This window comes from Sminthopsis crassicaudata, chromosome 2, assembly GCF_048593235.1.
Source record: "Sminthopsis crassicaudata isolate SCR6 chromosome 2, ASM4859323v1, whole genome shotgun sequence".
In the NCBI taxonomy this organism is placed as follows: domain Eukaryota; kingdom Metazoa; phylum Chordata; class Mammalia; order Dasyuromorphia; family Dasyuridae; genus Sminthopsis; species Sminthopsis crassicaudata.
This window is the reverse complement of record NC_133618.1, coordinates 435,055,477-435,067,497: the sequence shown is the minus strand read 5'-3', so window position 1 is coordinate 435,067,497 and position 12,021 is coordinate 435,055,477. Positions and strand designations below refer to the sequence as shown.

Below are 12,021 nucleotides of genomic sequence, written 5' to 3'. Positions count from 1 at the left end.
GCATGGAGAGAGAAGAGCAAGGGGAAAAACTTGAGGAAGGAAAGGATGGAGGGGCAAAACTGATAGGTTGCTCCTGGTAAAGTCTTGCCACCTCCTCTCTCCCCACTCCAGTTGGCGCAGGAAGCTCGGCGTATCTATGAGGAGTTCCTGTCCAGCCAGGCTCTGAGCCCTGTGAATATTGACCGGCAGGCCTGGCTCGGGGAGGAGGTGCTGGCCACCCCCAACCCTGACATGTTCCGGGTCCAACAGCTGCAGGTATGGGCCTAAGGAGAGGCCTTGTTGTGGGGGAAGGCTGATGGCTCTCTCCCCATTCCCTCTCTCCCTCAGCTCTTCATCTTTCCTCTCCATTTTCCCTTTCCTTCTTTTCCCTAATCAACTTTGTGATCTGGAACAAAAAAACTCCCTTCTGGGGAGCCTCTGTTTCCTTCTATAACATAAGAAGGTTAGACCAGAGCAGGAAGTCCACACTTTTTTTGTGTGCTGTAGCAATCTGGTAAAACCTGTGGATATCTTAGAATAATGTTTTTAAATCATTAAAGGAAAGACCAAATTTCTTTTACAGCTTAGGGAAAATAAAGATGTAATGTTTTTCTCCATCTAATTTCACTCACTCTTGGAAATCTATTCATAGCCTTTGTAGGTGTCCATAAACCCCAGATTAAGAACGACTGAATTGGAGATCCAAAGCTGGTCCCTGTCAGCAAAATCCAGCCTTTCCCCTAGAGTCTTTGGGCTCCCTTGGCCTCTTGGGAGTTTATGGATCTCCAGGTTGAGAATCCCTGAACTCAATGATCTCTAAGTTGCCTTGAAGCTAGATCCTCTGCTGCTGTCCTCCCCCTCATCCCTTTCATGTTCTCCTCTCTTCATACTACTCCTCTTTGTTCTTTCCCTCCTTCCCTCAGATCTTCAACCTGATGAAGTTTGACAGCTATGCCCGCTTTGTCAAGTCCCCCATGTACCGGGAGTGTCTCTTGGCAGAAGCAGAAGGGAGGCCCCTTTGTGAGCCAGGCACCTCGGACCCTGGCAGTCCTAATACCACGTTCCGGAAGGTACCCATGTGGGGAGAGAGGGTCTGGGCAGTGAGAATGAATCCCCATTGCCATCCAAGTATACCCTGAGTCTGAGCCCTTGATTTGACTCTCTCTCTCTCTCTCTCTCACACACACACACACACACACATATACACACATCTGAAAACACTTAAATATGTATGTATGTATGTATGGAAGAGGCCTAGGCCTATACCCAATTCAAACTGCTTTTCAGGCAGCTTATTTCCTTCCCGAGGCACAGAAATGCACCAACCTCCATCCCCAGTTCTGAGTGTTAGGGTGCCAGCCTAGAAAAAAGGCAATGTTGGACCCGCCTAGTCCCTACGACCCTCTGAACAGGATTTGGGGAGCTGGGGCTGGGTTGTAGGGGCAAGGTCCTAAACACCGGGCTCTCCCGTAGAAGCCAAAGCTAAAGCCTGGAAAGTCATTGCCCTTGGGAGTGGAGGATCTGGGCCAGCTGCCGAATACTGAGGCTTTTGGGGGCCGGGGGCCCAGGAAGTCCTTCCGAAGAGGTGAGCACCTGGGCAGGTGGGACAGTGGTGGGGAGCGGGTCAGGGTGGGATGGTAGAGTGGTGGTTTTAAGGGTCTCTTCTAGCTCTAGCATCCTCAGTTTATAAACAGAAAATCTGTGCTAGACCTGGAGTCAGCAAGACCCAAGTATTCAAAACTGACCTCAAGCACTTACATTCTGTGTGACTCTAGGCCAGTCACTTAATCTCTGTGCCTCAGTTTCCTCATCTGTAAAAGGAGAATAATAATAGCACCTACTTCCCAGGGTGGTTGTGAGGATCAAATGAGATAATATTTGTAAAGTATTTGTAAACCTTAGGGTCCTATAGAAATGCTAGCTGCTGCAGCTTCTAATCCCTTTACAAACAGAGATCTCTGCCTTGTGGAGCTCCAGTGGGTGGTTCTGGGAACTTCTATCACCCCTCTGTGATTCTAAACAAAGCAGTCCTCAGAGCATAAACATAGGCCCATCCCCAGTAGGCACCAGAGGAGGATGGGGCCTGCCAGAACCTTGGGCTGTCAGCTAGACCACCCAGGACACCTGTGGATTGGGACAATGCCTTCCCATGATACAGATAGCAACCCATCCTGCAGGACTCTTGTCCATGTTCTCCCACAAGTTCTCCATGGAGGAATACCCAATATTCTAGAGAAATCAAGGGAAGTCTCTACATGGCGATAGCCCAGGTGTTGAATGGCTTCTCAGTACCTTTCCCACTCTGAGTGCTACAGGACCCCAGGGTAACTCTTGAGGGGCAGCCAGATGGCCCAATGGCTGGAGCACCTAGATGGAGTCAGGAGGATCTGAGTTCAAATTTAATATCAGAAACTCAGCTGTTCGACCTTGGACAAAGTCATTTAACCCCAATTGCCTTAAAAAAAAAGTCACCTGTGAGGAATTCCAAGGTCTGGTTCCAAGACAGAGAGATATTTATGTGTCTGTATGCATGTGTTTTGTAGATGTATGTGTATAGACAAATGTGTATGTATATGCTTGCAAGTATATGTTTTTTAATAATATGCCTATATATGGACATACATATATATATATATATGTATATATATGTTTATATGTATGTGCTCATGTATACACATAGGTATTTTCTTGAGTAATTATGACTTGTCTCTGCACCTTGGCCTCCCTTCTCTGAACAGAACTGGAAAAGAAGCTATAGGAAGTTGCTACATGTGAAAGGGCAGCCTGGGAAAAGGGGGTGTTGGAGATGAGCTGAAAGTCCCTTCTTTAAAAAACATTTCTCTCTCCCCTCAGAGTTAGGTACCACCAATGGGAACCCAGCCCTTCGTCGAGAGTCCCAGGGTTCTCTCAACAGTTCCGCCAGCCTTGATCTCGGGTTCCTTGCATTTGTCGGAAGCAAATCTGAGGTGAGGGTCTCCCTACTCCCACTCCCCCCAAAGCCTGCAGCTTTCTCCCCCAAATTCCCTGCCCTCACTCTTTTCCCTGGTCAGTTATAAGCCTTGTCTTTCCCTAGTGAATTCTCCTCTTCCTTTCCTTAAGTAAACAGATCCTCTTATCTCTATATTATATTTCCATCCACTTTCCCCAATTCCCTCATAGTGTATCTCTCTATATCTGTGCGTGTGTGTGTGTTTGTCATCTGTCCAGACTCAGAGTCACCGGAAGAGCTTGGGGGGCCCTGAGGGTGAAGGAGAGAGTCGGGTTGGACGTTACTGCTGTGTCTATCTGCCAGATGGCACAGCGTCCTTGGCCCTGGTCCGCCCTGGCTTAACCATCCGCTCTATGCTGGCCAGCATCTGTGAGAAACGAGGCCTATCCCTGCCCGATATCAAGGTTTACCTGGTGGGCAACGAACAGGTAGGCACTAAGCCTTATATATCAATCTCAACACCTGACACTCCTCCACAGCACAATCCCAACCCTAACCCTGATTTTAACCTTAACCTGATCCGTCTTCATGCCCCTGACAATGGTTTTGTCTGTGGCAGAGATAAAAAATCCCAGCCTGAAAATCAGGATTCTTGAGGTCTGGAGCTGTCTCTTTCTTAGTGTGTGTATGATCCTGGACACATTCCCTTCCCTCCCCCAGCCTCAGTTTGTTCATCTATAGAATGGAAAGACTAGACAAGATGTCTTCGGGGGTCTTCCAGATCCACAATACCATGCCTTGTCTTCCAGAAGTTTAAAATCTATCGTGGGTCCCAGGCTGGGCAATGACAAAATAAATAGCTGACTACAAGGCCAGCCAGGCTGAATACCCAGTGGGTAGTGGGAAGATGAGTGGGGTCATCAGGTGATGGAAAGACTAAAGGAGTAACCTTGGGCGGGGAGGAGATGAAGGATTAGTGGCAATAATTTTTATCCCTGTCTCTCTGGCCATTCCTGACTTTGCTGCTATTTTTTGCCTTGTTCCTGACACTAACTTTGTCCTTCCACATCTCAGGTTCAAGGGCCTCCAGACTGACGGTCCTGGAAGGTATCAGAAGGTTCACAATATCAGAACCTGACACCAGGATTTCTCTTTTCCCAAGCCCTCAGGCCTTTTAGCAGTTATTCTTGGAATTTGGGGTGTGTGGTAGGGAGGGCTCTTCCTTTGGGTTGTCTAGGGCCTGGGTTGGAGTCTCCAGTGTTGTTACTGAGCCCATGGGGCTGTGTCCACAGAAGGCCTTGGTCCTAGATCAGGACTGCACGGTGTTGGCTGACCAGGAGGTGAAGCTGGAGAACAGGATCAGCTTTGAGTGAGTGCTCTTCCCTTCTCCCCTGCAAGTGGAGCCCAAAGGCCTCCATCTCTTCCCCTTGCACTGCCAGACAAGTCTAGGGGCAATTGATCTCTGGTAGATCCTTGGGATTGGAGGGGTCAGGAGGAGGGTAAGGATTATATGTGTGGATGGGGATGGGGAGGAGAGACTGAGCCAGATCCCGAAAGAGTGGGGAAGGACACAGAGGGACAGAGACAACGAGACCTGCTCCCATCCTCCAGAAGAGCAGAACATCTGAATTCAAGGCCTGGCTATTGACTGATTAGCTATGATCTGGGATTAGGACTTTTTCTGGGCTCTAGTTTCATCCTTTGTCCTCCAAAGGTCCCTTTCAGCTGTGACATTCTATGTTCTAGGCTGGAAATCACACCTCTGGGCAAAGTGGTCAGGATCACAAGCAAATCTTCCAAGCGCCTGAAAGAAGCTCTGTTCCCCATCCTGGGAAAACACGGCCTGAGCCTGCAGCAGATTTCAGTACATCTGGTGAGTTTACCTCCTATCCTACACACCCATCTTTGCTTGCACTGGCTCAGCCCTCACGTAGGGCATTACACCCCAGAACCAAGGAGGGAAAAGTAAGAATTCTGTGGCCAAGATAGACAAGGGCTTCAGGGAGAGGGGGATGGAAGATGTGGGGAGGAGCAGAGAGAGAGAAAGTGAGCGGGACACTGAGGGAAGAAATAAAGACAGAAGAGTAAGGAGATTCAGTTCATTTCAATATGCATACACTTATTTCGTGCCTCCTATGTGCCTGGCACTAGGAATAAAAAGATAAAAACCTCAAAGCTGTCCCTGCCCTTAAGAAACCTACTTTAGAAAGGGAGTGGGGCCCACACCTGGTGCTGAGATAAGTGACTATGAAAGCTTCACAAAGTAAAGGTCAAGCAGTCAGGCAGTAAACTGTGTTGAACAGAACACCAGCTTCAGAGGCAGGATGGCCTAATTGCATGGCCATCCCTGACATATTGGCTGCATGACACTGGACACATCATTTAAACTCTCAGAGAATTTCTTTTGAGTTATAAATTACAAAACATTCTCAGGCCTGTGTTGATAGAGGGAATTCCCTCTAGAAATTAAGGAAGAGAGAAGGGAACAAGTATTTATTAAGCATACTATGTGCCAGGCACTATTCGAAGTGCTTTACAGATATTGTCTCATTTGGTTCTTATAACACTCTAACCCTCCCTCCTCCCCCCCCCCCCCAGGTAAATCACAGTTCTAGATTAAAACAAAAAACAAAAGCAATTTCTAACAAGGGTTGGGTTGGGGAGGACACTAGTACCTGTGGGCATCCAAAAACATTCCCCCCCCAGGAGGTAGCACTTAAGCTGAGCCCCAAAGGGAGCTATGATTTCTCCCAACCCCTGACCCTATGCCCCTACAGTCAGGTGAGAAGCGGACTCTAGATCTGGAGAAGCTTGTGAGCTCTGTATCCGCCCAGAGACTCGTCTTGGACACTCTTCCAGGTACAGGGGCCCACAGGCTCTGAGCCCCCAAGATAATCTGCCCAAAGCCCCATGCTGGTTCCAGAGGGAAGGCAGAAGAAATGGGAGATACAAGTGGGGCACTAACAGAATTCCTTTTAAATCTATTCAATTCAACAACCACAAAATTACATTGTTAATACCTGTTTAATTCAAGGCATTGCTATAGGACCAGTCACATAAGGTCAATGCCAAGTATGGGGTACTGAAGAAAAGAAAGGGCTTCATTGCTAGAGGCAGCTTGGTGTAATGGGAATAATGATAAAATGGATCTGGGTTCAAGTCTTGGCTTTGACATTTAATTACTGTGTAATGGTTACTCTGCCTATTTCTCATCTGTAAATTGAACTAGATAACTTTAAGATCCTTTCCAGCACTAAAACTCTGTTCTGTATGAGTTGAAGTACTTGAGGAAGGTTTCATAGAAGAGGCAGACTTTTGAAGGTCGGGGGAAGAAGGGCAAATTAAGTGGTGATAGGTGGAAAGACTGCTAAAATGGGTTGGGCTTAGATGGTGGAAGGCCTTGAATGCCAGGTTACAAAATTGGACTTTATAAAAAATGGGCATCAGGGGATCTTAGAACCAGCTGAAGATCTAGTTCAACTTATTCCTGATGCAAATTAAGTGGTGATAGGTGGAAAGACTGCTAAAATGGGTTGGGCTTAGATGGTGGAAGACCTTGAATGCCAGGTTACAAAATTGGACTTTATAAAAAATGGGTATCAGGGGATCTTAGAACCAGCTGAAGATTTAGTTCAACTTATTCCTGATGAGGAATCCTCTATGCAACATTCCAAGCAAATCTATCCACCCTTAACTTAAAGACCTCCAGTCATGATGAACTTATTCTCTCTTGGAGCTTTCTGGCTTCTCTCCTAGAAAAGCCCTTTATTTTTAGGTAGCCCTAGTCATAATGAAAGGTTTTTTTTCCTATCTATCTCTCTACAATTTCTTCCCATTATTTCTATTTCTATTTCTGGAGCCAATTAAAGCAACTCCAATCCCCCTTTCCCTGTGATGTCTCTTCAAGTACTTAAAGTGACTATGTGTCTGAGGGCAGTTAGGTTGTGTAGTGGGTAGGGCCCCAAGCCTGGAGTCAGAAAGACTGATTTTTCTTCCTGAGTTGAGATCTGACTTCAGATACTTACTAGCTATGAGACCCTGGGAAAGTCAGTTCATCCTATTTGCCTCAGTTTCCTCATATGTAAAATGATCTGGAGAAGAAAATAATAAGCCATTCCAGTATCTCTGTCAAAAAAAAAAAAAAAAAAAAACTCGGAATGGGGTCACAGAGAGTTGCATGCAACTAAACAGACTGTCCCCATGAAAGCTTCTTTTCTAGATGCTCAGTATCCTCTGTCCTTTCATCTGAACCCTATATAGCATGATCTGTAAGTCTCTTGTTCACCTAAGAGTCATCATGATAGAAGTAGTGGTAGCAGTCACAATGCTAGATCAGTTCATGAAGTAGACGGCAGAGAGACAAAGTCACTGGGCCAGCAGGATTGAGCTTTGGAGAACACTCACAGAGAGGGCCAGCAAGAACAAAAAGATATCACAAAAAAGGGTAAGAACAATCAAAAGGGGAGAAGAGGGATCAAGAAAGCAGAGTATCCTGGAAGTCAAAGGCATTGAGTTGCTAACAGGAGGGACTATTCCACAGTATCACATGCCACAGAGAAGTCAAGGAGATTGAAGACTGAGAAAAGATTAGTGGGTTGGCAAGACCTCAAAGAGTGGTTTTAGTGGAGTGCTGTGAATGGAAACTAGTTTAGAAATGCTTAAGGAGGAAGCAGATCAGTCAATCAGTCAATAAGTATTTATTAAGTGCCTACTATGTGCTAGACACTGTAATAAGCATAGTGCTGAGCATGGGGAAACTGTGGTTGTAGATGTCTCATTAGAGATGTTTGACAATGAAAGGAAGAAGAAAAATAGAATGGTACCCAGATGATCTAGCAGACCAAAGAGAGACTTTCTGTAGACCAAGGAAAAGCAGGTAGTAATCAGGGAGATGGAAGAGATTGAAGAATAAAGGGATGAATGAGTAGGGGCATGAGACCTTAAAAGACAAGAGGAATGAAGTCTGATATACACATAGAGAAATTAGCTTTGGGTAAGAAACAAAGGACTATTTTTCTTTTGAAAATGTAGGAAAGGGTAAAAAAAGGATAAAGAGCATTATGTGGAGGTGAAGAAGCAGAGGTGAGGGAGTTAAAGCTGAAATGCTCCCCCTAAAACACACATATGGGCATACAAGAAAACACACACATGAACAACACATACTAACACAGTACACATGCAATGAATATATATGTATGTGGACATATATACACATGAACATGTGCATAGTCGCATATACACACATACACACCAAATAACAATGGCTCCCATTTCCCAAAAAACTTTTAAGATTTACAAGGCACATTTCTCACAATAGCTCTCTTAGTAAGAGTACAAGTTATTATGACTCTCATTTTATACCCAAGGAAGCTGTCTCAAGAGAGATTAAACAATTTGTTCCATGTCAGACAGTTAGTAAATGTCAGAGTCAGGATTTAAGCCTATTCTTCATTACTGAGCATTTTAAAAATTAAATTATTCTTGTTGGTATTTTTTGTTTTTTTAACCTTTTCAAAATGTCTCCCAGTACCTTTCCCCTTTCCCGTCCTCTTCTTTGGAGTCATCCTTATCTTTGTAATTGTGCAACATTAATTTTTTACTTTTTTGGAGTGTGGTTTCTCTTTCCATTTATATTCTTGTAGCTATTGTGTATGTTATCTTCTGGGCTCTGCTTACTTCACTGTGGATCAGTTCATGTCAATCTGTCCAAGCTTCTCTGTATTTATCACATTCATCATGTCTTACAGCATAATCATATTCCTTGACATCCATGTACTGTACCTTGTTCAGCCTTGCCCTAATCCACAAGCATCTACTTCATTTTCAGTTCCTTCACAGCACCATGCATCCTGCTATAAATATTTGGATCTATATAGAGACTCTTCTTATTGGGGCCTTCTGACTACAACCTGTTTCTGTGGTACCAGGCTGTATCTCAAAGCAGCCCTTGTTTTGGCCCCTTCTATGGCATTTGCTAGGGAAGCTAGGTGGTACTGTGTTTAGAGTGTTAGGTCTGGAGTCAGGAAGACCTGACCTCAGAAATGCAGTAATTTTGTGACCCTGTGTAAGTCATTTAACCCTATTTGCTTCAATTTCCTCCTCTGTAAAATGAGCTGAAGAAGGAAATACCAAACTATTCCAGTATCTACAAAGTAATGCCCCCAAATAAAAAGTCTCATGAAGACTCAGACATGACTGAAAAAAAAAAAAAAAAGGGCCACTCATCTGGTTGCTAATCAGATATAGCCTCCTATCTCTAGGGCTATTTTGAACTATCATTTAATCTTTTGTCATTACTTATTAGCTGTTAAATCTTGAATTGTTATTTAACTCAAATTGATATTTAACTCTTAATTTACATGATACATTACTTAACTCTCTCTTTTTTTAATAACTGAACAACAGCAAACAAAAATATGATCTATAATAGTCTAGCTTTTCTAATAGACTATAATCTCATTGAGGTTAAAGTTTAAGTTTTGTTCATTTCTGAATCTCTCACAACAAAGTCTGGCACAGGGACCTTTATTTGGTGATCCTTAAATGAAACTTGATTCCCAAATGCCTATTATTCATCCTGTGTCTGCCCTGTGCAAGGTCCTATGTTGGAAGCTAGGCAAAGTCATAAACTCTAGCATTAAGAGAGCATTATAAGGTTTGATAAGCAGGTGTTATTATCATGCTCAGAAAAGTAAGGCAGATAGAAGTTACAAGTGACTTGCCCAAAGTCACATAGTAAGTTATCTGAGGCTAGATTTGAATTCATTTCTCTCTGACTTCAAGTTCATTGCTTTATTTTGATTTAATTTGATGAGTTTTATGAGAGGACACCCAGGACTTAAGATCTGGTTTTGACTCCTAGCTATAATACTATCTCTATCTATCTGTCTATCTGTCTGTCTATCTGTCTGTCTATCTATCTATCTGTCTATCTATCTTTTTCTATCACTAACTTCTCTGGACTTCAGTTTCTCCATCTGTAAAATACATGCCTTGAACTGGTTGTTTTGAAGGTCTCTCCCAGCTCTTAAGTCTTCTATGTAGGTAAAGTCAAAAGCAGTGTATTGGCTAGAGAGCCAACCTTGGAATTAGGCAAATTTGAATTCCCATCTCACATACTGGCTGTGTGCTTCTGAGTAAATCACTTCAGGACTTGTATCCCTGGAAACTCTATATAATAAATTGCAGAGCAGGTACCAATTTGTACTGGTAGGTGGTTTCCCCACTGGGAGTTCCCTATATCAATGAAATTATAGCTGCAGTTCAAAAAATTTTAAAGGGGGATGGGGGCAGAAAATAGGAGTCAAGGTCATCTGCTCCATGACTGGGGCAGGAAGGGTTGGAATTGGGGGAGAGAAGGGTGAGGTAAAGGGAACAGCTGAGCTCCATAGGTCCTTCCTCTTTCCCTTGTACTGCCACTAGAATAGGGGAGAATAGTAGTGTCATCCCTGACTTTTTTTCTTGGGATTCATGGGGAGGTGAGACTGGGCAGGGCAAAGTATGGTGGATCCAAACAAAACCACTTGTCTGTTACAGGTGTGAAGATCACAAGAACTGAGTCCACCTCTCCTAGTCAAAGTCAGGTAAAGCTGGGGCAGGCCCATTTCTTCTCCCTCTAGGAAGCTGACCTTCCCCAGAAGGTCCTAACACAGTGTCTTGCAGGGCGGCCCTCTCCAGACTGAGGGAAAGACGTCCCAGCCTTCCTCCCTGCTCACCAATTCACTGGCCCAGGGGCCCAGGAGCACTGGGAAGCGTCATACGTGCGACATCGAAGGTGCCAGGGCCATCCTTGCTTCTGGGAGTAAAGGGGGAAGGACGTGGGACTGGGGGGATACGGGGGAGAACACCCAGGGAGCAGTGCAGACTGAGCTGAGCTGGACTGTAGGGGGTGAGCCAAGGTTAGAGACCAGGTGAAAGAGGCTAAGAACAGTCGGAGGTGGGATAAGGGAGTGCAGTGTTGGGCCAACTCAGTTGAGTCTCTCTTTGTTTGCCCCCCTCAGGTTTAGTGGAGCTGCTTAATAGGGTCCAGAGCAGCAGAGCTGATGACCAACGGGGACTTCTCCGCAAAGAGGACCTGGTGCTCCCAGACTTCCTGCAGCTGCCAGCCGAACAGCCAAGCCTGCCTGAAGAGCAACCCCATGGGGAGGTTCCACAAAGCCACCCATCACAGACTGAGCCCCCTCCTCCTGCCCAGGGGGACCCAGCAGAGTCCTCAGCCTCCCCTGCCCTCTGACCCCCAGCCAGCCTTCACTCCCCTTCCCCAGGCAGGGCCTGGGCTGCTTCTTTCCACCTTTGCTACTGCATGGGGTCAGGCCCAGGGCTGTGCCCCTGGCTGGCCGTGCATGCCATCATGGGCACGCTGTCTGGGGCACAGCATGAGCTCCCGCATCTGTGTGCGCATGCATCCCGTGTGTATGATGCCCCATCTTCACCAGCCTCCAAGAGACAAGATAGGACAAACTAGAACCAGGGAGCCACCAAAGTCCCTCATTTCCTCACCCATTTGCACACTTATCCTCCCTCCCAGGTCATCCTTTTGGCTTAGGATAGGCACTTGCTGATATCTGGAACAATAATACCTATTTAGTTATTTGGGTGGGAGGGAGGGTCCACGGAGAGGTACAGGAAGTTGTGAACCCTCCATTCTGCTCCCTTCACCCCTACCACCTCTCTCCTTCCCAGCAGGCTGGCCTGGAGGAGTGGGTTGTCAGCACAGACTTGCCCCTCAACCCAGGGGGCCTTGAGGGGCTGGGGTGGAAGTCCACCACCCTAATTATATATACTGTAAATATGTAGTTTGTGATTGTTTCTGGCAGGTAGGTGTGGACCTAGATATAAAATATTGCTATTATAATAATTATTATTCTTCTGCCATGGTGTGTGGTGTTGTTTGTGACACGGGACCTCCATTCTTGTTGAATAGTAGGCCCCTATGTGATGGGGGGAGGGAAGACCTCTCAAAAATGTTTCAGGATAATGGTGCAGTCTCATGGGCAGCTAGGTGGCCATAGCGTGCATAAAGGGTCAGGACTGGTGTCAGGACAACTCCTCTTCCTGACTTCAAATCCTGCCTCAGACCCTTCCTAGCTATGTGACCATGGGCAAGTCACTTC

At 45.6% G+C, this 12,021-nt stretch overlaps 1 protein-coding gene across 2 annotated transcripts in view; it reads left to right on the top strand.

Moving 5' to 3' along the window:
- The window catches only part of RGS14 (regulator of G protein signaling 14), a 30,611-nt gene extending 18,829 nt beyond the window's left edge, over positions 1-11,782 (top strand). For both annotated transcript variants that reach the window (XM_074292289.1, XM_074292288.1), the window contains exons 7-17: positions 112-255; positions 903-1,049; positions 1,453-1,564; positions 2,833-2,945; positions 3,187-3,396; positions 4,201-4,277; positions 4,655-4,781; positions 5,686-5,767; positions 10,445-10,491; positions 10,571-10,682; positions 10,909-11,782. In XM_074292289.1, coding sequence (XP_074148390.1) covers positions 112-255; positions 903-1,049; positions 1,453-1,564; positions 2,833-2,945; positions 3,187-3,396; positions 4,201-4,277; positions 4,655-4,781; positions 5,686-5,767; positions 10,445-10,491; positions 10,571-10,682; positions 10,909-11,141 — 1,404 coding nt within the window. In that variant the 3' untranslated portion in view covers positions 11,142-11,782. The remainder of the gene's footprint in view (positions 1-111; positions 256-902; positions 1,050-1,452; positions 1,565-2,832; positions 2,946-3,186; positions 3,397-4,200; positions 4,278-4,654; positions 4,782-5,685; positions 5,768-10,444; positions 10,492-10,570; positions 10,683-10,908) is intronic.
- Positions 11,783-12,021: the final 239 nt, after the last annotated feature.